General features: G+C 34.5%; 1 protein-coding gene across 1 annotated transcript in view; it reads left to right on the plus strand.

Annotated features, from left to right (window-relative positions):
* The first annotated feature begins 7479 nt into the window (after positions 1-7479).
* The window catches only part of LOC148948808 (dnaJ homolog subfamily C member 25 homolog), a 40548-nt gene continuing 20853 nt past the window's right edge, over positions 7480-27174 (plus strand). Inside the window, exons 1-4 of the mRNA XM_089094094.1 lie at positions 7480-7585; positions 13610-13751; positions 18659-19030; positions 24010-24205. Coding sequence (XP_088950220.1) covers positions 7480-7585; positions 13610-13751; positions 18659-19030; positions 24010-24205 — 816 coding nt within the window. The remainder of the gene's footprint in view (positions 7586-13609; positions 13752-18658; positions 19031-24009; positions 24206-27174) is intronic.

The raw sequence follows: 27174 nt of genomic DNA on the forward strand, positions 1-27174 counted from the left end.
CAAAACGTGGCATCTATGCAGGCAGGATGGTTTTTGAGTATTCCTAATCCTTTTGTAAACTATTCTAATGCATAGGAAATTCCATAAAGACAATTCTCCATCTGTTATAATGTACGGAAGCAATAACTCTTCCTGTAATTTTGGTTTGAGTTTAATTTTTTTTTGATTAACTGCATAATAATTAAATATATTATTGATTAAATAAGTTGATTCCTTTACCAGGAATCCTTGTCGTTTAAAATTTACTGTATTTTGTTTCATTTTGCATGCAGTTTAATTGCTCTTTTTATTTGAAAGTTTTTTACTAAAAGTATTTAAAAATAAGCTTATTCCTACAAAAAACATCCTGAAATATATTCTCTGTCACCTAACGACCACTGTTATTTTGGCGTCTCCCCCCCCCCTGGAAAATTTTCTGCCGGCACCCTTGCTAGAATTCCAAAAGTAGCGCTTTAATGAAAACACAAAAAAAGATTGTTGTTTTAGGAGCAGAAAATTTTATGCATAGCCAGTACAAAATTAAACCTAATTTATATGTCTGTCAATTGTCTTTCAGCCACCATGATGTCGATAACTTTTAGTATACGATTACAATTCTCTAAAAAAAAATTCAAGGAAGCTCAGTTTTCAGGAAAACACTAGTTTTTTTTAATTCTACAGACATTGGAAAATTCCCGAGTCACTTTATTTGAGCTAGTTTTGTAGATAAATTTTATATAATCGACAAATTAATAATTTTGTTCGTTTTGTTCGTTTCACTCTTTACTTCAGGAAGACAAGCTTTGCTTTCTAAATTGATTTTGTTGTTTTTTTCAAAATTATGCAAAATAAAAATTGCAAGCAGATCTTTATTTTACTTGGGCGATAAAATCAAACTCAATATGATTTTTAAGGGCATTAAATATAGTTTTACTTCTGACATATCTTAAATTTCTGCACAAAATAGGTGCATCTTGGTGAGATAAATAAAAGTCTGAGGTATATGTCATTAGCGCAATTTTTAAGAAATTGTGTGTAAGAAACGTCATTATTTTTATGAAAATGGGAACGAAAAATGGTATTATATTCACTATGTCCTTTTTTGCAAGTGTTTTTTTTTTAGCTTTCATTTATTATGCGTGGGTGGGAGATGATATACACAAGAGATGTTAAGATGTTCGACCATGAAGACCACAATGGTACCCTCGTTATGCTTTTCAGCCTGTCCACTCTAGAACTTTCACCGAAAGGTGCCATATGGCAGTATGGCACTTTCGGAAGGAGTTATAAAGACAAATTTATAAGAGGCAGTAGCTTTTAAAGTAGCCATCAAACATCTCTCTGTCATCCTATAGTAGCCACAGCCTTCCGCCTTCCTGTCATACTACAGCAATGTATAGTATTATGTCATTTTGTGTCATAAAACCTCAAATTTTAAAAAAGCCAATCAATTCTGCCATGTTTTTAGCAGCAGGTTTTTAGCCCCCATCTTAAAAAAAACAGAAAATAAGTTTGTTTTCACTATAAGCTGTTGCCATCAATTGAAATTACAGATTATAGATCCCTGATGGTTAAAAGCCTTGATCATGGCTGGGTAGACTTTGAAAACGGATGAATAGGGTATTTTGTTAGTTTTAGATATGTAGGATGTCAAAGTGAATTGCAAACTTGTAACAGTTAGCGACAGGTAGAAGCAATATTTCACTACAGCCGTAAGACATATGTAGTTTTTTTTTTTAATATACTATTGTTAGCAGGCGTGTTGTACTGACTTAAAAAATAGCTATCAGGCAGATAAATTCACGTAGTGACACATCTTTTAGCTTATTATTGTTATATTTAAATGACCGCAAAATTTAGAGCGTGCTTTAACCACTTAAATCATATGTAACAAGCGGATAAATCCATATTGTGACATTTCTGGTTTGCTTATTTTTGTTGCACCGAATAACTGTATTTAAAAAGGCAATAATTTTAAAAGAGTTTAAAAGAGGTACGCATCAATTTGGAAAGGGCGACATACAAGATGGAAAATGTAGCGTTATCGACCATTTCAATCGGGTTTCAACCACAGCACATGCCACTCCCAAAGATTGCAAATAAACTTAGGAATAAATATGATGTTAATGAAGCAACTCTATTTAGCTTCTGTGGTGTTTAATCAATTGTATAATTATTTTTTTATTTCTTTGTTTTAGATTTAATTTAATTTTAGGTTATTTTAGGTTATTTAAGTTAGTTTAGATAAATAAACTTAGGAATAAATATGATGTTAATGAAGCAACTCTATTTAGCTTCTGTGGTGTTTAATCAATTGTATAATTATTTTTTTATTTCTTTGTTTTAGATTTAATTTAATTTTAGGTTATTTTAGATTTTATCATTGTTTTTTAGCGTTAAAGTCGCCTTGTTTTATACAAGTGAAATATCCACGTCGTTTTAGTTTCTCTTTTCATTCTACTTGCCGTAGTCTAGTTTGTTTTCTTCATCTTGAAATTTCTCTCTCTCTCTCTCTCTTTGTTTTACTACAACATAACACAAACAGAGATAATCATATTATAGTTAAAACCAAAAAAAGACAGAAATAAAACCTAAAAGGAACAGAAATCAAAATATTACTCAAGCCAAACTTAAAACGAACAGAAAACAACAAAGATAGGAGTCAGAGTACCACGCCCAGAAACTCCTTTAAGATTAGTGTCACTGAAATTCTGAAACTTGGACTTAGATCACTTTTACACTGAGTAACAACTTAGCTATTTTTTTGCTCTAATTATGTACTTGTCTGGTTTTGCATTCAATCATAACTTCGTTCATTTTAGTAACGAGCCACAACTAGGTTCACTATTTGACCAAGTCAGAACTTAGCCCGTTTAGAACTAAGTGAGAAATAAATTCGTTTTTGCACCGAATCAAGACTTGGATCATTTTCAGACCGAATCAGTATTTAGGTCATCTTGCGTTGGTCCAAGGCTAAGCCTTTGCACTACCAAATTAAATCTGGCTGCTCTTAAGTGCAGCCAGAATTTATCATATTTGCATCGATTTAGTCCGCTGTACAACTAGGATCGTTTTTGCTCCGAGGCAGAACTTGCCTTTTTTTAGCATCAACTCGGGGCTTTGCTCGTTTCAACACCAAGTCAGAAATTAGCTAGGGTAATATCTTAATGACCTAGGTACATATATTCTCTTTCCACTTACCTTGCTACTTTACCGTGAAAAAAGTCCCAGAGGTGCCTCCTATTTCTTCTTCAAGCAGACTGTGTTTATTCCTTTTACCCCCCTTCAGCTTTTCTTGAAAGTTTCGACTCAAAGAAAAATAATCGTCTTACAAAACCCACTGAAATTTTGGACTTGATCCCCTAATTCATTCTCTATATAATACAGATTCACTATTTTGATATAGGCCTAAAGGGTAAAGAGCAAAACTTTTGAGTGTGTATCAGACACCTCTCCTGTCGAGATCCAATTTCAACCTATATATGAACTATTGGATATTTGCCCACTGGAGCTACCGGGGTCACATCAAACCCGGAGGCACACCAGCTATGCTTTACGAGATGGGTAACTTAAAATTTTGGTCTTATACCGTTGCGGGCTAAGGGAGTGCATGGGGGCAAAAAGTAACACGATAGGGGGGATGGTCACCTTTCAATAACTTTGACTCACTTTTGAACTTTCAATTTTTATTGAACAAGCTCCCTCCCAAGGCTTAACAGCCACGCCACCCCTAAGGTGTGGTCCGGGCAAAAAATAAATTAAAGATAATGCATGAAGGATACGTGGCTCTTTATCAAGCCTCTGAAAAGATTTCTTACAGTAGTGAAATGGTTATTTTGAGCCACAACATAACAATTTCAGCCCGAAAAGGGCCAAAATGTTACCGAGTAAAAATTCTGAGGTTATTATTATAGTTAGACCGCAGGCGGACTCACTAACGAGCTTGAGAAAATTAGACTGATTTTTGAAAAAAAGGGGTAACAACCCCGAGAAGACAAGGAATGAAAGTCACAAAATCAGATTCAGCGCATCAGAAACTGTTTGAAAATGAACTGTGAAATTGTTGGAAAATAAAATAAAATATGAAAATTAGAGTGAAAATGAAGAGTGTAAATTTGAAAGAAAATATTTTTCCAATGCTTCAAGAGTGAAAACTCTAAGACAACAGGTGTATGATAAAGAATTTAGTTGTTTATCCCAATACGTCAAGAATGAATGGGTATATTTTTTTGTATTTGCTTCAAACAAACAAAAAAACGCCAATTCTAATGTTTTTAAATGCAACCAGCACATAGAAAAATTAAATTTACACGCTTACTCTCTTTTTGGAACTCTAAAACGTTTCTTTGAAGCGCTATTCAAACTTTAATGTAAAGAGCTGGGTTTAACGAACCTCTAGTCCAATCACACATAAGATAGTTTTCGTTTAAGTTTTTGTGATGCTCAATAGTTTAAAAAAATTATTTTATTATTAGTAACACTAAGAAAGAGTAAAATCTACCACAAAAGAAAGCAGATTTCTGGGAGTTCTTTTTCCGATCAGTCTGAAAAGAATTAATAACATTCCAAATTGGTTTACTTAAATTTGAGTTATGGTAGAACTTTAGCGCAAAAATTTTTGCACAATATTTAAACAATAAAAATCTTTTTAACATCTTTGGGGCCTGTTTTTTTAAACCTGCTTTACGCTGCTGTGCTGGCCACAGGTGGCTCTGTTCTGGTAAATACTGTTAGTAGCACCTGCTGTAGCAATGTTTTACAGCTGTGAAGACTTAGAAAAAAATTGACGAAATTATTTTGAAAAAACAACCTTTATTCATAGGTTAACATGGCTGTACCAAGGTGGTTAAGATATTTTAGAATGATTTCAGCTGTTAGATATTTTAAAAAAGCTATTTGTCTAAAGGTTAAAACAATGAAATTGTGTACAATTGTGCAGTGTTTTTAAAATTATAGTACAAAGTTGCTTTTAGCCATGCAAAAAGAGCCAAAATTTGACTAGAACAGAACCAATTCTTGAACAGTTTAATGGAAGTGTTTTTAAACTACTCTTTTATCGATTTTCAAGCAAGCAGGATTTTTCTGTAAAATGTTCTATTTAAAACTAGATTTTCAGAGAACACAAGCATATTCTCTGTTTTTTCTTAAGTTTTGGCAATGTCTCTGTTCATTTAAATACTATTTAGATACGGTGCTAAAGTAATGTTGCCTTCTATCACTCATATGGATTTTTTTGGTCACTTTTTGTTAGTTTTCATTCTTTGGTCATACGAAACGAAAATCTCTCAATTTTTTACCAATTTGCTTAATTCAGCGGAGATATACCACACAAATGAATGATATTTCTAATTTTTTGTCTAAAGACACTTTTACAATACCCAAACATCCGAATATGAGCGTAAACTAAAGATCCAAGGCACGCACGACCATGGAAAGCCTTTATATTCGATGCAGACTTTGTGGTTCTGGTTTTGTTTCTGCGTTTGGAGGGCTCCAGGAATAGAAGAAGTAATTTTATATATTAGTAATAATTCAGAATAACGAGGCAAAGTTGGAAGCTATAAAATGCCTGTATCTTTGAAAGACAAAAAGTACTAATAGTAGCACATGCAAAGGGAATGTTGTTAAAGGCATTGATTTTTGGAATCCTAAAACAGGGAAATCCACTCCTTCTCGGTTTGAAAAATCATGGTGAAGGGAATACTGCCTTCAAGTGAACAGCAAAAGAAAAAGTTTATAAATGTTCATCTAAATACGTACATGCGCAATAAAGACAAATGCGCAATAAAGACGTGCATGTCTTTATTGCGTCTATTTTGCAATTTTTTTTAAAGAATGATGTTTGTTGACTATTCAACAGCAGGAGCGTATGCAGCTCAATTGCTTAAGATTTGTTTTTAAACTCCGTAAGTAGATGAGTTATTAGTTTGATCACAATTGCAGCAAACTTAAAAATCGGAAGTCGGAAACCATGTCGGGAGTCGGAAGTTGAAAATCGGAAGTCGGAAAATCAGAAACCATGATTATTCTGATTTACAGATCCACTTTGGAAACCTGAAACAGAACAAGAAAGTACGCAAAAAATAGCTGAAGATCAGCTGAGCATTCTTCCTAAGAGATACTTCGTAGTGGGAAAGAAATAGTGGTTGAAGGGATGAGTGATTCCATTTTCGATCTGTATAGTATATGTCGTTCAAGCGTTAACACTGAGAGGAAGCTCTCAGAGAAAACAAAGTTCCTGACTAGCTGTTTAACGAAACTATACAGGAATTTGTGTATCCATAGTATATATCCATAAGACAACTAATCGCCCAATTTCTTTAAATGTATAAGAAAACCTATTCCTATTTTATGAAAAATACCAAACAATGTCCAAAATTGGAAAGAGGGTAGTGTTGCAAACGCCGCAAAAGACAAAATAAGATTGAGAAACTTTCATTACGATTAGGTCGTATTTTCATGTTTTGTAACTGTAAAAAAAAAAAATAAAAAAAAAAAAAATAAAAATCATAATTCTTGTTTTAATATCAAACAGGTGGTTTGTTTAACCGTAGTCAAAGGATTTTTAATCGGTCAGGATGTTTATTAGACCTATTCCATTAGAAAATACTTACAATCATATCATGCATATAAACAAAAAAGAAGTAGAATAGGACTAACCAGACTTGTCGATAGAGTTCAAAAAAGCATTCATTTTCCAACATTTCAGTTTTGTTTTTTTCTTATTTTGTGCAAGCAAAGGCCAAATTAATTTTTGATATCTTATGCCTTTACTTTGTAACTGTTTTTGAAAAATACAGAAACAAACACATTTTGCAAATCCTGTGGGCCTATAATCACATTGAGAATAGTTTTTCTCTCCTTTCTTAATGCTTCGGCTTTTTTTTCTTGTTGTGGACTGGCTGGCTCTCAAGTAGATAATTCAAACAGTATAAGGTAAGGAAGAGGAGGATGCACATTAGGGATTATCTAAAATATTAAAGATGGCAGCCCTAATAAAAACATTTAGAGTGGAAAGAGAAAAGAAGCTAGTTTTGTCTTAAAAAGGGCTTTTTGGAAAGTTGAATAGGAACTTGTACGTTCTACATTAAAAAAGTTGCACATTCAACTTGGTATGCTGTTGACCATAAACTGACTTCATATTTATCTCCCCAGGTGGAAACTTCAAAAGATTAAGTAAAGCACCCAGAGGTGCTACTTTTATATTTTCGTTAAAATCCATCTACTAAAAAATCTCTTACAGTTTGCTAGTTCTGATTTAGTTTCAAAAGTGACTGAGCTATAACACCGAAAGAAAAAATAATGAACTTGAAATATTATATTTTTGAAGATTTTGGATTATATTTTCTCCCTACTGAATCTCGACTGATTAAGTTTTTAGAATGTCGCCAGTTTAATTTCTGATTCCACTGTTTTTTAGCCAAAATCTAGCCTTTTTAGGATCTTTCATTCTCTGGAACTTTGGCTAGTTAGCGACACTGTACGCGAAGGAGCGGTAAAATGAAATTCTATATTTGTGAATATTTTTTGCTTTTATTCACTTGTCCTGCTCAGGTATGGGGAATGATAGAAGGCCTTTATTGTGGAAAAGAAAGTTGCTATGATGGTACGTTTTAGAGCAGTCTCATTTTGTGCCGCTAAACAATTTTGTTGCATTATACTTCTGTTATGCTACAAAGAAAATTGTGTGGGTGGCTTAGGATTATTTTCACAGTAAATGATCAGTTTAGGCATAATATAGGGCAGAAATTAGATAGGAAAAATATCAATGTTTTCTTCCTTCAATGCTGTCCAAATATAGTTGATAAGCACTAGGCTACAATCAAAACAGTGGCATAATTTTGTCAAAATCCTGGGCTAAAGCCTACATGGCTCTAGGCTACATGCAAAAGTTTGGTAATTTTGTGGCTTTGCAATTGTCTTTTGGGTAGAACTATAGAGTTATGACTCCTGTAAAGAAAACATGTTAACAAGCACAAGTAGTAGCCTACTGCTAGATTCCTTGAGGCTATTTTGTATTCTTACCTTAGGCTAAATCACACCTGCCAGAGATAAGATGAATCCTGTAGATGCTAGTCTGGCAATTGTCACTCAGGCCATATTCAAAGATTTACTATCCAATGCTGTTCCAGCACTGAAAATTGTTAAAAAGATAGCTTGTTATAGCTCATTTTTGAATGCCACACTTTTTGACTATTTTTGTAAAATACAGGAAACTCCACAAGTTCTGCAGCTTGATGAACTGAAAAGCTGTTTTATGAAACAATTTTATACTACTAGAATAATTTTGGAAGATTTATCTAATAATCTGACTTCAGGGTTCCAAATCAAGAAAAAGGTAGTTTTTATCCTGCTTTACCCTGCTTTGCAAAAGCCATCCCTTGCACTGTTCTATATTTTTCCCTTTGCTCAGGATATTCTGATAACTGACAGTAAATTTGGTAAGACAATATACTCAAGGGAGTAAAAAGGGAAATAAAAAATTCAAAACTTTAGAGCATAAAGAAAAGAAATAAAAGTTGGATGCTGAAAAGAACCTTAGGGAAAAGAACTAGAAAATTAGTAAAATGAAGGTGTAAATTGTCATAAGAAAGTAGAAAGTTCTTTATAGCCTATGTGCTTAAATGAACACTATTTTATGTAAAAAAAAAAAAAAATTGGTTGATCTGAACAATTCTAAGTAAAGTTGGAGACTCAGTAAGACAAATTACACAATTTGTTAGTTAATGGTGTCTATCATTCTTGATATTCTTCTTTTTTTATTATTATTATTGAGTACTCCTACTATTTCCAATGTGTAACTTAAATGCAGATTATTAAAAAAAAACTGGTATATCTGGGTGATTCTAAGTAAAGTTAGAGACTCAGTAATACAAATTACACAATTAGTCAGTTGATGGTGTCTTTTTGTTCTTGATTTTCTTTTTTTTTTTCTTTTATTGTTAGTAATCCTACTAATTGCAAAAGGTGCTAGTGGGGAAAAAATTGACTTTCTCAGACCTTGTATTGGGAAAAAAAAAACTTATCTAGTATTTAGCAAAGATTGTCTCTATTAAACATGTAGTTTTGACTCTGTTATGGCACACCTGTTACTGTGTGAGAAAAGTCCAGTGCCAACAGTCAGTCATAATGTCAATATGAGGTGGTTAACTCTAAACATTAATGGTGGGCTTGTCCAAAAGTCTTCATATCCTGATGTGCTGGTGTCAAAACATTATGTGATTTGCTTACAAGAGCATCTTTCAAGTCAATTAAGCCTTAGTCTTTTGCTATGGATCTCCTGCAAAGCAAAATAGAGCTGGTGGTAGACTGCCAGGTGGTCTTTTGACTTACTTGAATTCCACTTTAAGTTCACTGCTTATATATTCCTGTGATTACTTTCTTGCTGTTAAAGTTGATAATATATTTATCTATAATGTTTATTTACCAACTGATTACCATAATGATACATTTGACCGCCTTTTTGCTCTTGCCTATAAAAAGTTATGTAGAAGCATTTCAAGCATTACTTCTAGTAATTCTGCATGTCTAATTGTTGGGGATTTTAATTATAACCTAAGTGCTCCATCTGCCCACTCTTCTCTGATAAGTGAAATATTCAATAATCATCTGTGTGTTGTTGATAAAGACCAAGATTTCACATACATTCACAATTCCTCATTCACGTCCAACATAGACCATGTTGTCGCTTCTCCCTTCTTAGATGTCTCTCAACCAAAGGTTCTTTATGATTATTTAATATCTGGTCACCTGCCTGTATTTTTTTCTTTCTCACCAAATCAAACTTCTCAAATACCCACTAGTCACCTGAAAACAGCAAGTCCATTGTATATATGTAATTGGGCATTAATCAACCCAGAACTGTATTGAGATAGTGTTTCTAAAATCTTTTCTAAGATTAAGGTACAATTTGTCCTGCTAATCAAGCCCTCACAGCTGCCTGCTGAGGAAAAACACACTCTCCTTGATATTTATTGTGCAGAGATGCAGAGATGCCATGCTTTACAATATGCAGAATCTTGTGCTGTTCCATTGAAGCATCACCATACAGAACAGTTCCCAAGTGGCATGAAAATCATAGTTTCTTCCAAACTTGTGATTCAGCACAGTTTTGGATACATCTATGGATTGAATATGGCTGACCATGATCTGGTCCTGTTAATTCCATCTGCATCAGAACAAAGAAAAAGTTTGCCAAGGAGCTTCAAAACCACTGCAAGAAAATCACAGAACTGTCAGCATAAAAAATCAAAGATAACCCTCATTTGGTTTGGTTGACACTCCATTCAAGGATCCCCAAAACCTCCCTTTTTGCTGCTGATGTTCATCTATCTGAGTGGTATTCTTTCTATGAGGCCAAATTCTCTCCACCAGACCCCCAACTTGAACACAAATATGCTGAAGAGCTTGATAAATTTTTGTATGCAGTCCCTGACTGATTTTACAGTATCTGGTAGCTGATGCTATTGTGCACCTTAAGCCAAGGCAAAGAAAGACGTCACAAGGCATAGATGGAATTCACACTCTACATATCAAAAATGGTGGTCCTTTGCTTTTAGAACATCCCACATTACTGCTGCAGATGATTTTAACACAAGGCATGGCTCTATCAACATTCTTCATGGGAGATCTTCCTCCTTTTCCAAAAAAGCAAAAAATATCCAATCAGTGCTCATCTTTCAGGCCCATAACTGTTTCAACCAGTTTATGCAAGCTTTATGAACTACTGTTTATAAAAGAGCTTGAAGAAAAATTTTACATGCATCCACATAAATTTGGCTTCATCATGGCATTGCAGATGCCCTTGCAGTTGTTACTAATGCTCTTCTTGATGCTTCTTGTACAGATAGTTTACTCGCCTTGGTGATTCATGATGTTTGCCACACCTTTAACTCCCTGATCCACCCCCTTATGCTTTTAAGGGCTGTTAAAAGAGGAGGAAATCCATCTATAATTAGATCTCAAAGGGATATGTATGCTAAGCTGTGAGTCTGTCTTAAAATCCCTCTTAAGTAAAATGAAATGGCATTTCCCATTGGAAATACCATTTTTCATACTATTCATCTCTTAACAAAAGTCATAAAATGCTGCCTATGCTTCCATAGTCTCTGCTAAGCTCCGTTTTGATCGCTGTTATCTCACAACGCTGTTGCTCTCCCCCACATCCTCTATGTTGCACCCTTCTGGAAGATTCTTACAAATGTTGATAAGTTGAAAATCCCCTCCACTTTTTTTTCTGTTTTCCAAAAAAACCTATTGAGATATCCAATTTGGACACACAATTCAAAACTCATCATCAGTCTTCACATAGCCAATCCTACTATTGCTGTTGCTAAACTTATGGGGAAACACAACCACAAGATTTCAAGACATGCTTGGAGCCAACTTCTTGAACTGTAGTTACCTTGTCTTGGTTATATAGTGATATTTTGCTTTTGCTTTGTTTTTTTTTCTTTGCAGTGCTCTGTCATTTTCGTTTTGTACAAAGATGGGTTTTCAATAAATAATAATAATAAAGATTTAACCTTTAGAAACTCCTTTTAATAGTTAAAAGGTAATACATCGCTCTTCATACAATTTTTGGCACATGTCTATCAATTTTCAGATGTACATCAAGCAAACGTCAAGGTTGTGCACATACTTACTCCATAGATGCAGGGGCATCCCAAAGGGGGGGGGGGGCCGAGGGGCGTGCCACCCCGCCAAAGTTTTTGGTATTTGTTAAAATTTTAGGTGAGGGCGAAAATTTAGGCAAAAATTTTGAAAAATTGCCTGAAATTTAGCAAAATTCTTGATTTCTGCAAAAAAATCGGCATAAATCAGGTAGCGATTCGGTAAAATTTACAAAGATCGCCCCCCCCCAATGAAATGAGTCTTGGGACGCCCCTGCATAGATGTATCTCATTAGAAATAAAATAGAATTAATCAGACCTGTAGCTTTGACTGCAATAGAAAACAGCTCTCTTTTACAAGTTTACTATGTTGATGAGGAATTCAAAGCACAGTTCTGACATAGGGAATCAAGGTCTCTTTACAAGAGATATCTATCACCAGCTCTTCCATTACGTTTTCCATTTTTCCTCTGTATTTTTTTTTCTCTAAATTTTTCTGTTTAGCGTTTATTTATAGTTCCCTTTAAAACTTCTGTGCACTTCTTCAACACACACTTTTGGACTTCATATATTCCTGAAACTTCTACTGTTTATGTTACAGATATTCTTTATTTTTCAATGTAAATGTGAATCTGTTATAATTCTTTAATTTTAATTAAGATACACATGATTGCCTTTTTCAAGATGAAATTCAAGCTGAATAATGTTCAAGCTAGATAATGTTCATGAATGGGTAAATAGAATATTCTTCATGTAGGTTAATTCATATTTGCATGTTATCCCAACCAGAACTTTTTGTCTTGTCATGTTTTTTTTAGTACTGCTATGTTGGTCTGGCCCTTTCAAGTGGAGGGAGGCTGCAAAAAAACAAGAACAAATCGCTTTTTGCTAGCTAGATGTCCAGGAAATTCGCCACTTTTGCTAAATAGAAATTAAAAAGGAATAGTCAGACTTTTTGCTATGACATAGCAGAGAAGAAACCGCTTTTACAAATTTAGTATATTAATTCGGAAACTGAATCATACTATTGGTATAGAAGTCAACTTTGTAAAAATGTAAAGAAGTCAACTTTACTTACAGGTGATACCTATTACCAGCTATTCCAATATGTATTCCAATTTTCTTCTACATTTCTTAATCTCTGGATTTTTAATTTGGTAGTTTGTATATAGGTCTTTGATAGGGGGAATTGACCTGACCTCTCCACTCTTTTAATCTAACGTCTCCTGATCTTTTGAACTCAAATGTTTCTGAAAGTGTTTCTGTCACCATCATTGGAATTCCTTAGGGTTTTTTGTAAATTACATCTAGCCTTCTATAAAAATTTCCTAAATAATGGGTTTTAAGGCTATAATCAGATTAAAAAGCTTGAACAGAACTTGGCATGAAAAAAAATTGTGGCCTACTTGAATTTTCAAATACCATTTGTATTTTGTGTTTGTAATAGAACTTCATATAAACTGTGTGTCATTTATTTTCATCAAACAAATGTGTTATGCATTTTTTAAACTGGTTTATAGACTTGTTTCTTTCCTCAATTTTTAATGGCCTTTGAATCTCATAATGCCTTACATCATATAATCTTGGCAATTAGCTTTCATTAATATGGTATTGTTTAGTAAACATTGTTACACCAATAAAGTTTTATTCATTTCATGTGTTTCAAAACGTGTTGCCAATAGCTTAGCTCTATAATAGAGATACCATTTCATCTCTTTCTTTAGGTTGGAATGAGAAACAAGTTCCGGGGGCAGGGGAGGGTGGGAGGGCAGAAACACTGTTTTCCTCCAATTTCAGGATAGTAACCCTATATCCTCCTTGTTGAATTCATGTTTAATAATTTAATTTTAGTTTATAAGGGTAAGTTCATTCAAAATAAAGGTTATTTTAACCTTTTTGTGGCTAAGATCTCCTGGCTCTCACCCAAATGCTGTCCCTGATGTACAGTTGGAATGATAGGTTATTGGCTACCTTTCATTTTATTTAGTTTGATGTCCTACTAACAGTATTTTTTATAGTTCTTGGTGTGGCAAGAGATGCAACAAAATCAGATATTGCAAGAGCATATAGGAAATTAGCTAAACAATACCATCCAGATGTCCATAGGGATCCTGAGGCAAAAAAAGAAGGAGAAGAAAAGTTCAAAGCTATTGCAACTGCGTAAGCATTCAGTTTTTTTTTTTTTTTTTTTTTTTTTTTCTAAATCTGAATTGCAAAGGGAACAAAAATGAAATCTACTCTTGTCAACTTGCTCTTTTTTTGGGGGGGGGGACAAGATTGAGAGCATAAAGGTATGCACTAATTATTTGTCATAATAAAAATATTAAACCTATTGCTTGTCAGAATAAAATGTAAGTGTATATAAGCATTGGACCTAAACAAAAAATTAAAGAGCCTGTTAATTAAGATTAGGCAGCATCATACATGCAACAACAAAAAATGTGAAGGAAAACCAGTGGACAAATTGCCTTAATAGAAGATAAGAGATTATGATATATATCCAACATTTTTTGTAACCAGTGGTTCAAATAGTCAAAAATGTTTCAATTTTTTTTTCGGAAGTGGTTTAAGGTTGTTTTGTTGCTTATCTGTTATAGCGCCTATGTTAAGTTCTTCATGTAAGTAGAACCTATTTCTCTGACTAATCCCAATGAAATATCACAAAAAAAAAAAAATTGTTCTCTTTTGACTATTGATAGATACCCTTTTGGTGCATTTGGATTGCTAAAAATGTCTATACCCACACACAAAAATACTCTCTCCTGTTAAGGAGAGGTGGTCAGAGGCTGTGTTTCTGAAATGCAATGAAATTGCATTTCAACGAAAATTAGAAAACAATGAAAATTGTTTTCTAAGAATAATAAATCTGTCATCTATATCAGCCATCAATAGTTTTGAACTTAAATACACTGAATTGTTAAGAGACAGCAGAAGAATAGGCAGACCCATATCCACCCCACAAACCAAGCACTATGTAAAACAGAGTAGGTACCAGGATAATGGTATTTTAGGGACATAAAAAAAAATTGATTTTGCAAATAAATGTTAATTTTTTTTATCCGAATCTTGGATATACTGACAAAGAGGTTCAACTCAAGAAAGATACAGTCACAGTTGGGCAATAGGGATGTCCCTGTTTTCAAAGTGTGGAAGTTTTATAATTTAAAAATGTTGAAGTTGGACTCACCTTCATTTTCTCTGGAATGGTGGCTCCTGATTTGGACCTTTGGAGCCATTTGAAATAAGAAAATATGTTACACCAATAAGGCACAAAATGAGGCAAAATACCAAAAATGAAATATTCAAGCCCAAAATGGCAATACTGGTGTCATCAACTGTAAACATATTAAATTGGCTGCAAAGACCCCAAGTTGGGAGGCCAGTATCTAAAAGATATTATTTTGAAATTTTAATTTAAATATAAATTTTTGTATCGACTGTTTCAGCTAAATATATATTTTAAATCTTTACGTAATCCAAAATATTTTAGTGATGAAACTAGGTTTGAATCTATTTTGATTGCATTGCATAATATAATATGTCAGTTTGTAAAACTTTTTCAAAAACCAAAGAAGTGATATTTGTCCCCTACTCTGGAAAAAAACATATTTACTATCTTGAGAGTTTATTCTGGAATTGGTTGGTGGCTTAATCTACCATCATTAAGTTCTCTTGTAGATTTCAAACTCAAGAAAAGTTAACCAGAGGTTCTTATAGTATTATAGGAAATGGCTATGCAGTTTGTCATGTGAACATTATTTTAGCGGAGTTTGGCTTTTGCTGGATTTATCTTCATGTATAGCAAAAATAATATGGCAAATTCTAGTATATCACTTGCACACATAAACACACACACACACACACATACACACACATATATATATATATATATATATATATATATATATATATATATATATATATATATATATATATATATATATATATATATATATATATATATATATATATATATATATATATATATATATATATATATATATATATATATATATATATATATATATATATATATATATATATATATATATATATATATATATATATATATATATATATATATATATATATATATATATATATATATATATATATATATATATATATATATATATATATATATATATATATATATATATATATATATATATATATATATATATATATATATATATATATATATATATATATATATATATATATATATATATATATATATATATATATATATATATATATATATATATATATATATATATATATATATATATATATATATATATATATATATATATATATATATATATATATATATATATATATATATATATATATATATATATATATATATATATATATATATATATATATATAGTGGGAAAGCCTCCTGGGGAATGCACATCATTTTGACCTATAACAGTATCTACCACTTTTTGCAAGATATTCGAACTTTTGATTATTGAAGGAATTAATATGAGATGCTTCACACCACCTTTGCAGTTCGGTTTCCAGCCTGGCCTTGGATGAGGACATGCTTTAATTGCGGTAGTTTCAGTTCTATTGGGTGCCAAAAATTCTGGCGGATCTGTCGCTCTTGACATACATTATATACGACGAGCTTTTGACTCATTAATACACGAACAGATTATACTTGAAGAGGCAAAGTGCGACGTCCAATATGATATACTACTACCCCTAAGTGATATGTATGAAAACCTCGAAGCCGAAATCGATATTAAGTATGAGAAGGAAACAGATTCTGTTAGAATCTCAGCAAAGAAGGGTGCTCGTCAAGGCGCACCTACTTCTGCTCCAGCTTTCAATAATAGCGTTATTCCTGCACAAGAAAATTATCTAAAATCTTGCATTTCTAAAAGTATAGATCTTTCCCTAGTTTGCTTTGCTGATGACTAGGTCGCTCTTGGCATACATGATATACGACGAGCTTTTGACTCATTAATACACGAACAGATTGTACTTGAAATGGCAAAGCGCGGCGTCCAATATGACACACTCCTACCCCTGAGAGATATGCATGAAAATCTCGAGGCCGAAATCAAAATCAAGTATGAGAAGCAAACAGATTCTGTTAGAAGCCCAGTAAAGAAGGGTGCTTGTCAAGGCGCACCCACTTCTGCTCCAGTTTTCAATAATAGCATGATTCCTGTACAATAAAATCTTCCAACATATTGCATTTCTAAAAATACGGCTCTTTCCCTAGTTTGCTTTGATTATGACTTATGAAACATTGCCCTTAAACTTAAAAGAATTGAAGGAAAATGTGAGATTTTTGAATGAGAGTATGCAGTTATTTGTCCTGAATTCGACACTTCGAATCCGAAAGTGCTATTATTGAACTGACCTGAAACGCTGAAGCCCGAATCTGTCACGCTCGGAAACACTTAACATAGCACCAGCTGACCATATTACATATTTAGGGTTACCCATTGGCCAGACACTAAAGCACACAAGAGCATTACTCATTAAGCATCTCGAGAAACAAACGAGCTTTGCATATAGCGAATGGTAGCAAAGAAATTCAGCTTTAACCGAATGATCCTAGCACGACTCTACAACGCACTGGTCCTCCCTCACTTTTTGTACCTCAGCCCCTTCGGGCAAACTTTCCCGCAAACTACGAAGCACAAATTACGGTCGATATTCTTTAAATACGCAAAATACCTACTAAGGTTTCTACCCTGGACACGCAACACTTACCTGATCAGAAAATGCAAAATAGCTGATCCCACGCTAACGATAGAAAAACAAATACAACAGTTTAACAGGAAAATGATTAGTCACCAGTGGCATGCGATTCTCCAGCAATAGTTCATGCTACGACTGTCATTAGTAGAAGTTATTGCTGTTATATAGTTGCTGCATTTACCTTTATTCAAGTGTATTTTTCTTTCTTTTGTCTTTGCTGTACTCCGTCTTTTTTGTTGTCTGTATGATGGGTTACAAATAAATAAATAAAATAAAAAAATATATGTTACCGTGAATGTCCGAAAATTGGTGAATGTTGAAATTGACCATTGAATTTCCATAATACCTTTTTTCTCCTTGGATTTAGTCAGCGTTGCCAGTCAACTTCTTCAATTTAATGCAAGGTTTGACGACGACAGGTTAGATTAGAATAGATTTGGCTAGCTGCTGTTAGCTTAAATTAGGTTTTTAACCCATTTCTGATATTTAGAATCAAATTTCACCTAACCTAATATAACCTAACATAGCCTAAATTAACATAATCTAACCTAACTTAACTTTTACCATCGAAGCTTGCATAAGACTGAAAAACCTGATTCGCAAAGCTAATTGAATCCAGGCTGAGGAAAAGGAATTTCGGACATTCACCAGTGAATGTTGACATTAACCAGATTTCAGACATTCACAGCTTACTTTAAATAATTACTGAGCAACAATGCCTAGTAAACTTTATTTTGTGTATATTAAATATATACATTCAGGCCAAAGGCCCGAGTTGCCACTAAAGCAAGGGCAATCTAAAAAGCCTGCATACTAACTACTGAAAATCATAAGCTTATCATTTACTGATTGCGTTTGGTGGAGAAGTAAAAATACTTTTTTCTTGTCCTCATAAGAGAGCTTCGTTTTTTTTTTTGTTTTTTTTTTCTGCTCGTTGTCAGACAAGCTCTTTGGCTGTTTGAATAAGTATCAAACTAAATTCACCAAAAAAGCTTGGGTGTTTGGTGATAACATGACACAAGTAGGGTTAGATTCCTCTCTGCAGGGAATGTACATAAGGATTCAGCTTTAAATACGAGTAAATAAAAATAAATGTAGCTGAGGAGTTTTAAGGCTTAATATGAAAATAGACGGATTAATTAAGGTAGTTAAAAATATTTTAGATTATAGGTATTGATAACTGATGAAATATCATTCACAATTTCATATAAAGAATAGCCACCTATTTTGGAATTTATGTTTACTTATAGCAAAATTGAGGAAGTTTTGTTCTTTTAATTTTTCAAATTCACTGAATGTTACCTAACCTAGTAGTAATATTTGTTTACTTTTGATTCCAGGTATGAAGTACTGAAAGACGATGAGGCAAGAGTCGACTATGATTACATGCTTGACAATCCAGACGAGTTTTATTCCCACTACTATCGTTACTACAGACGACGAGCAGCCCCTCAAATAGACATTCGAATCGTCATAGCTGTTCTAATCTCATTAATATCTGGTGTACAGTATTATAGCGCTTGGAGGAACTATGAGATGGCTGTTAAATACCTGACTACTATTCCAAAGTATAGGAACAGAGCTATTGAACAAGCAAAACTGGACAAGGCATGGCCAGAGTATAACAAAAAGCTGAAGAAGACAAAAGAGCAAGTTCGGGCTGAAGAAGAAGCTACAATTAGGCGAATAATTGAAGATAAAATGGATATCAGGTAATATCCATTACTGTGGGTACATGTGCTCAGGGTTGTCAATAGCCGAGACTGGGTCCCCTACACTACTTACTGTTCATTTTATGTTACAGCAATACCAATGCACATGGAAGTAGCAGGCCATAGTATGTCCGCGTATGGGAAGCAAAGAACTGCGTCTTCTTGCTCTCCTGCAGTTATTTTTTTCGGTTGGATGTCATAATATAATGCTAATGAACGTTTTGACTGCAATCCAGTCACGTAAGCAGTCATTTGTTTCTAGGGCTCCACATCACGGGGGGCTATTAATTTTTTGACTACAGTCCAGGCACATAAGCAGTAATTTGTCTGTAGGGTAATTTGTATGTTATTTGTTCTCTCAACATTTTGAGGGGAGGAACAAATTCAAATAAAAACGAATCATATCGAAACTTTGCCTACAAAGACCCTAAGTATTGTCCATATGTTAGCACCTTAAGGGTAATCTTCTCTTTTACGTTGCACCTGTATGTGGTCAAACTTTTAAAGTAGTTATGACACTTCGCATGAAAAAAAAATGGTTTAAGTACTTTTTAGAAAGTGTAGCTTTCCGCTTTTTTCCTTTACTTTTGAAGTTTTCTCGTGTTTCTGAAAATTTTGCTAGAAGGGTCAATATTGACTCCTCTAGCAAAAAAATCAAAAAAATCTGTATAACATACTTAATTTAAAAAATACGATCGTATATAAAATAGATACTCAGTTCTTTAAACATTTTGGCTTTCTATTAGAATGCAGCTATGATTTCTGTGTTGCTAAGATTTGAGACAAGTGAGACTCCAAGCCAACTCATTTCCTTGACTTGGTCAGTTCTTAATTACATTATACGAGTTTGGGGAGCAAAAAAAGTTTATCGAAGGTCTTGCGAGACGTTCCCAATGAATCCTTTATTTCTCAATTAATATTGATATTTCTTGTCATGATTTCTCTCTGTCACTTGGAGGTTATATTCACAAGCGGTGCTTTTTGCTGATTAGAAAACAAGCAAATTTTGAATTGATTTCTTATAGGCGTTGGGGACGATTAATCAGGAGTAAAGTATTTAGTCATGAAGAGCTAGAAGTGTTCCACGGAAAATCTGATTTCGAAGTAGTAGTTGATAACTAAATTGATGAGGGTTTTCTAAATGTTAGTAGCAGTGCGTTCAACTGTGATACAGTAACAACATTTTGCAATGACAATAAAAATAATTATTTACGTCTTTTTTTATTACAGGCCTCACGGCTCGATCACAAGTGATGATATGCCGCTAGTACTGGTAGTTACCTCGCTTTTTACTTTTAAGTTGTTTATTATACCTTCTCTAGAACGCCCCAAGAGAAGCATTTTCCGGGATTACACCTACTGGGAAGCCATTCCATGTGGTGACGGATCGTCGGGAGAAATTTGTCCTCAAATGTTTCTGGCGAGGTTTATCCTGCTCAAGGTAGTTTTGCCGAACTGTATTTTCATGAGTTGATCGCAAAGGCTTTATTCTTTCTGGAACAAATTTCGATACCTTCTCAGATGGAGGGCAATGCATGTATTTGTAGAACACTGTCATTGACGCAACGTCAAAACGATTCTGGATCGACTGCAGAGGTTTGGCATCAGTTCCTAGAACTGCTCGGTTTCGGACATGTTAAAGAGGAATGATGTGGTTGATTGGAGCTCCAGTAAAGAGAGGACATGCATATTCCATGAAGGGTCTGATGCATGGCGTAAATAGTGTCAAAATGGATTCGTTAGGAGGAGGCTTTCGCATCTTACTCCTGGCTTCCGGTAGCAGGAGGATCTCACTTTGCTGAGGTGTTCAGCATGGCCGTAGGGAGGGGGGCGGGGGGGGGGGGGTAGCTGCCCCCTAGACCTTCAAATTTATATTATATATGGCTGAAAAAACAGATGGTTGGAAAAGCAGTTGATAAAAGGCCCTCCATCACACTATCGACTGCTCCCCCCCCCCCTAGACAATATGCTGCCTACGCCCATGGTGTTCAGCCCACGTAAGATCTTGAAATGAACTCATAGAAGGCGTAATGTTTCTATTCTTGTTATTGCCTCTCCTTTGAAAAGGAAAACAGGGTGATACTTCACATTCCACGCCTTCGATATTAAGAGCTCTTTTGTTTTTGATAAATTTAAACGTTAGCCAATATCCTAGTTTTTGAATTTTGTATCAATATTACTTGACAAAAGCGGAAATTTCGGTGTATTTCTAAGCTGAAAACCTCTATCAGCTTTTATTTTGTTTGTTAGTTTGTAATGTTTGTACCTCCGTTATTATATTATCCAAAATCCCAAACATAACTAAAGAATACAGATGAAGCTTGTCCGCAGGATTGCAACTCTGGCCTGGAAGAATTTACTAACTCTGAGAGGAAAAATTTGCTAAATTGTATCTGTTTTTACTAAATGCTCAAAATCTTTTTTTATGCCTGCGGCCACCGCCGCACCATCATTTTTTTTTACGCGCACCATCATGCATCGATTTTTACTATAGGAGGATAATCAATAGGATTTCCACAATCTTTTTTCCTTTTTTCTTCTTTTTCTTTCTCTTTTCTTCTTTGCTTTCGTTTTCATAGTATGATCGAAAATTCCGGAAACCTAAAATCCTTTTTTTTATTATTTGGATATTCTACTGGATAGGCTTCATATTCCAGATGCGGTGTATCCAAGACGTCAAACAATAGTCTGGAATCTTAGATTCTGGAAATCCTGATGGTGAAGCCCGGCTTTAAATTTATCAATGGTCTTCAGGTCCAAAAATTCAGATATATTGAAAAATTAAAAAACAATCAACGAAGAAAAACAGCTACAGCTCATATTCACGAAGCAATTCAGGCGATGGAGTGCTTATAATCTGAGGTGTGTTTGAAAGTGACGGCTTTCGAAATTTGTTCACCAGTTTCCGTTTTTAGGTTTGAAATCTAAATCCTTCAATTTTGTATTTTTAAGAGGAAATTTCCACTTTTAAAACACTAATTGGGCTGGTCTTTAAATAAGGTTTGCTACAAAGATTTCTGGCAAATTTTAAAGGAATTAATTTACGATTTTTTTTTTACTGATTTTTTCTGGATTCGTATTCAAGGGAATCAAAAACCAATACAATCTATGTCACTTTAGAACGGAAATGACGTAATCGGCTACCAGTTTAGTTGTAAAAATATGTAAATTAAAAAGTGCGCCTCAAATTGGACTAGGGCTGCCAAGACAAAGAAACCTATATAGGCTAACACACAATAATTAGTTTTGAAAAAATAACATTGTGTCAATATTCTTCAGGTCAGGCAAATCATACAAATTGAAAAGTAAGAAGAAAAGTGTTTAGTCACAATTTAAAAAAGTTGCACTTTAAAGGCTTTAATAGTCCTCGGCCTCATCCGAATTTAAAGTATCCACTAGTGTCGAATTCTGACTGAAGGGATCTTCTTGTTTTCGATTCTTGATAGCCCGAGTCAAATCGCTGGGGATCACCCAGTCATGTACTCCACTTGATGACCTGAGAACAAGTTGTTTCGTTTTCATCAGGGACGAAACACTTGAGACATTTAGCCTATTCCGGTTTCTAGTTTTGATGACCTACAAAATCGAGAACAGTCTCTCTGCTCCAGCACTTGAATGGGGCTAGCTGCAGTGATTCAGAAAGAACTCGGGCAAGTATGAAAAAAGTTCGTTTCTAGCAGCGTCTTTAAACAGGGACAAGGCTGACTAGCAAACTCAGCGGCTGTTACGATAGTCTGGGAAAATTTTCTGAAAACAAATAAAGCCGGCATACCAGTCCAGATTTTAAATAGTTTGCCTTTCAAAACGAATACCAGGAAGAAGTCGAAAGAAAAGTAGATATTTTTAAGCGCTAGGGTTGACGCGAAATCGCAAAAATGAGAGCAATAGTAGCCATAATATCTAACGTAATCGAAATCAGATTTTGTACTGAATGAACCCTACTTTTTTCCCTGAATTAGGTGAAAATAACAAAAGTTACGTCTACTATAAATCATGACTTTTTACTAGATTTCGAGAAATTTACTCTATCCTCTAAATTTACTAGATTTTTTTTTTTTACTTTATCTAGTAAAATCCTACTAATGGTGGCGACCCTGCTTGTCCGAATGTTGGGAACAGGCAGCGTATTTTATTATGCAAGTGAACCACCAGTACGAAACCCTGATAATGAGTTCCCAGAAGTCTGTTGTTGCCTAAAACCCAGCACCATGATATTTTGCAGGATCAAGCGCCTCCGTCAGAAACGGGAAAGCAGAACAAGCCAGTTCTCGTTGAAGCTAGAACAAAACCAATGTGCTCATTATTTTTCTTGGTTTTGTATAGCTTTATACAAGTTTTGGTGTGTTGCCAGTAGTTTTTTGTTTTTTATGTATATAAAAAGGGTTTGAGTTTAAAAGTTAGATTTTTTAGTTCCATTGTGTGGATCATTTGTTATAAAAAAAATGTAAATCAATGGTTTTGTCTTTTTTATTTTAATTTTGTAAGTAAACTTGTCAACCTGTTTGTATCGTCAATCAAGCAAGTTATCAATACTCTTTCCTCGTGACTGCTACATAGGGCTGTTCGGACACAGTTAGAGCAGTTAAGTGTGAAATCAGTGGTTTTACCGGAGACCACTAAATTTTGGATTGTAAGAAAAAGTGTCTGAATGTCTGGCTATAATGTTGAAAATATCCCTTAAATATTTCTCGATTTCAAAGGGTTAATTTGAACTAAAATGGGTCAAGGACCCTACTTCAATGTTTATCATTTTTTTATCCTGGTGATTTTTTTTTCACTATAGGGATTTTCATACTTCATTATCGATTAATTTAATTCTTTGCTAATTTCTAGTCTTTTTATGGAATTTTGGGGTTCAAAAATCAAACAGTCTGAATTAATAGCTACTCCTAAAGGACATGTTTAAAATTTTAATTTAAGGATTTAGAAAAGGTGAAAATGTCATCCTTATTTCTCATATTATGTTTTTTTTTTTTTAGGGGTGGATATGCTAAACCAGATTGGCGAGACATCCTTCTATGGCAGCTAATAGTTCTACCCTACACTGTGTACAAATATATAAAATGGTACCTCACCTGGACTTGGAGATTTACCATCAAAAAGGAAGAATATGGGCGTGATGAGAAACTTTACATAATAAGAAAGAATATGGGATTGAAGGAAAGTCAATTTGATGTAAGTCTTCTAATATTCATTACTAGCCAAGGAGCCTGTGGGAAGACAGGTATAAAAAAAGAACTTACTCCGGAAAAAAAATATATTTTACCCCCTTCCCACAGACAAAAATTTAAGTCCTTTTACCCCACCTTCCAATCCCTCTAAAAAAAAGCTCTGTTTCTAATAAAGTTTTATTTGATGCCTCAAACGTGAGACAAAAGTGGGTATACTTATGAAATAACTTGGAATAGTTTAAATACAGGATGTGTTCCATATAATGAAGACACGAATATACAAACTGTGGACTAGTGCTGCACATTCGGTAAGCATAAAAGAGCAGAGTATATTAAGAACAACAAAGCCTGTGGCTTTAATTTAGCAGTTAAAGATAATTGCGTGGAAAAATCGCTGCACCTTTGGAATTTGAACCCAAGATTCCGTGATGAGTAGCCAAAACCACGGACAATGGACCAACGGGGACGCTTAGCAATCTTTTAATAGTTTTTTACTGTAGACGTCGCTGGTCCATACAAATTTAATAACTTGGCATAATAGTTGAATACAGAACCTAGTTGGTAGCCTCGGCTAGCCAGCGGTAAATCTTTGGCTGAACTCCCGTACCAACAGTGATTCTTAAGCAATTATCTTCAATTGTGAAATTGAAGTCACAGGCTTAATCGTAGCTAATATATTTGCTACAAACAATTCTATATATTTACTTCTGTACCGCAAAAAGCGTATCCTGTTTTTAATTAATATTCCAATTTATTTTATCTGTATGGAACTGTAAAGTTCACAATAAAAAGCTGTAAAAAGATGGCTAAGTGTGTCAGTTGGTCCATGGTGGGTAGCTTTGCCTATTCACCGGAGAATCTTGGGTTCAACACGCATGCCAGCAATGATTTTTTCAATCAGTTATCTTTAATTATGGTATACTTATTGCGTTACATATAATGTTTGTCACCTTTTATTAATGAAACCTACTGACTGTATGCACTGTAATTGGAAACGCTCACTTGACTTGAGGCATAAGAAAATATGTACTCTCTTGAGGATGATTGAGAACCAACTGGCTGATTGTAAAATTACCCCGGAGAAATACTGGCGTCAGGTACCTGCTGTATAACCTCACTTGATTGGCTGGGAGATACGGATATCCACCAGTGCCATTATTAATGTAATTCTAAGCTTCACATTTTGTTTCTGCTGGATTTCTAAATTCGGTATATTGAAGTCTTAATTACTTACTTACTTTCGGCGGGAACCAGGCGGAGGACTGTCCCGCCCGACACCAACGGACTTTGGAATTACATCCGACGACCACTTTGATCTGTCGGCTGCAACTTCCCCAGCGCTCTGTTCCATCTCTTATCATGCCTACGGAACCATCCCCATGTTTCAAGGTCCTCTTTAATTTTTGCCAAATATTTTTCATATGTCCTCCCCGATGTCGTCTCCAGGATGGTATTGGCTCGCAGATTAGGACGTTTCGACATATCTTACCTTTGGGTCCGCGCAAGGTGTGGCCGAGAAGTTTGAGGCGACGTCTTTTGATGATAGAGGATAGCTCTTCAGTGGCTTCTGACTTCGCCGTTGAAAAATCTAAACCTATTGCTGGTTCTGAGTATATAGCAAAGGCAGGAGGGATCGAATGCGTCTAGAGTTCTAGCTTTTACTGGCTTTAGTGGCAGTGTCTGACAGGCGTACAGTAGCACAGTTCACACAGATGCTATGTAGATTCTGACTTTGGTCTTTGTTGAGATTTCGCGTCTGGCTCATAGCGCCCTTTTCAGACTGGTAAAGACTCCCTAAACCCTTGATATCCGGGCAGTAATGTCTTTACCAGCTCCACCATCCGGTGTTAAAATAGACCCAAGGTACTTAAATTTGTCGACGTTTTCAATTAGTTTGTCGTCCACGATGATTTGATATGGAGCGCAATGGCCATCACTTTTGTTTTGGAACTGTTTTTGGTAAGCCCAGTACGCATCGAAGTCTTAGAGACATGATCAATCATGTCTTGTAAGCTGTCGGCTGTGGTTTGTAACAAGGCAATATCGTTTGCAAAATCCAAGTCTGTCAGGGATTGAAGAAAGCCATCCAGTTGACCAAAGACAACTCCCCTGGGATTTCTTAGGGCATTATTCATTATCCTGTTTATCGCACAGTTGAATAATGTGGGCGATAGGGGGCATCCCTGCTTGACACTAGACTCGACTGTAAACTTGGGTTTGCTGGATACATGATAGTCTTGATTGCTGTAGTCTGTAGATCTCTGAATATTCTCGATTGCGGGATATATGAGCTAAGGCGTTAATATATATGATATTGAAAGTGATGAACGAAGATTTTCATAATGAGACTTTTGTTTATTTAAAATGAATATAAAATCGCATTTCCTCAATGTTAATGGTAATAGCTGTTTTGTGGGTGGAAAAGGTGACCGGGCTATATAAAAAAATACACAACAATTGCTAGAAAATGATATTGGTCAATTACCATTGAGGAACGAAGATCTTATTTATATCACAAAGAAATTATCTGGAGCCTTGTCTATAACACCCTGCAATTCACAGTATGATTAGCACTAACTCTGAATTTCCCCAATTTAAAAGAGCCTTAGGACGGATAAATATAACGTTTTTAAATAGAAACAGTGCAAGTTACGACACAAATATTACCTACCTGGATAAAATAGTCCTTTAGATGTAAGATTACAAGCTATCAATCAACAGTATCAAAGATGGCACAATGGGGGAATTTTTTCCCATCATAAACAAATCTAAACAAACCAACTTCTATAATTAGGAATGTTGAAAAGCAGAATGATATGCTCCTCTAGAAGCAGGATTGAACAGCATTAAATGATATTTTAAAATATGCCCCAGTCGACAGATTTTCATCCCATATAGTTTTTTCCCTTTCTTTTTTAGACAGTAAATACCATAAAATTATAATTATATTGTCCCATTCAAAATAAATCCATT

Source organism: Artemia sp. Qi Xiang Cuo, chromosome 9 (genome assembly GCF_049724085.1).
Source record: "Artemia sp. Qi Xiang Cuo chromosome 9, ASM4972408v1, whole genome shotgun sequence".
Classification (NCBI taxonomy): Eukaryota; Metazoa; Arthropoda; class Branchiopoda; order Anostraca; family Artemiidae; genus Artemia; species Artemia sp. Qi Xiang Cuo.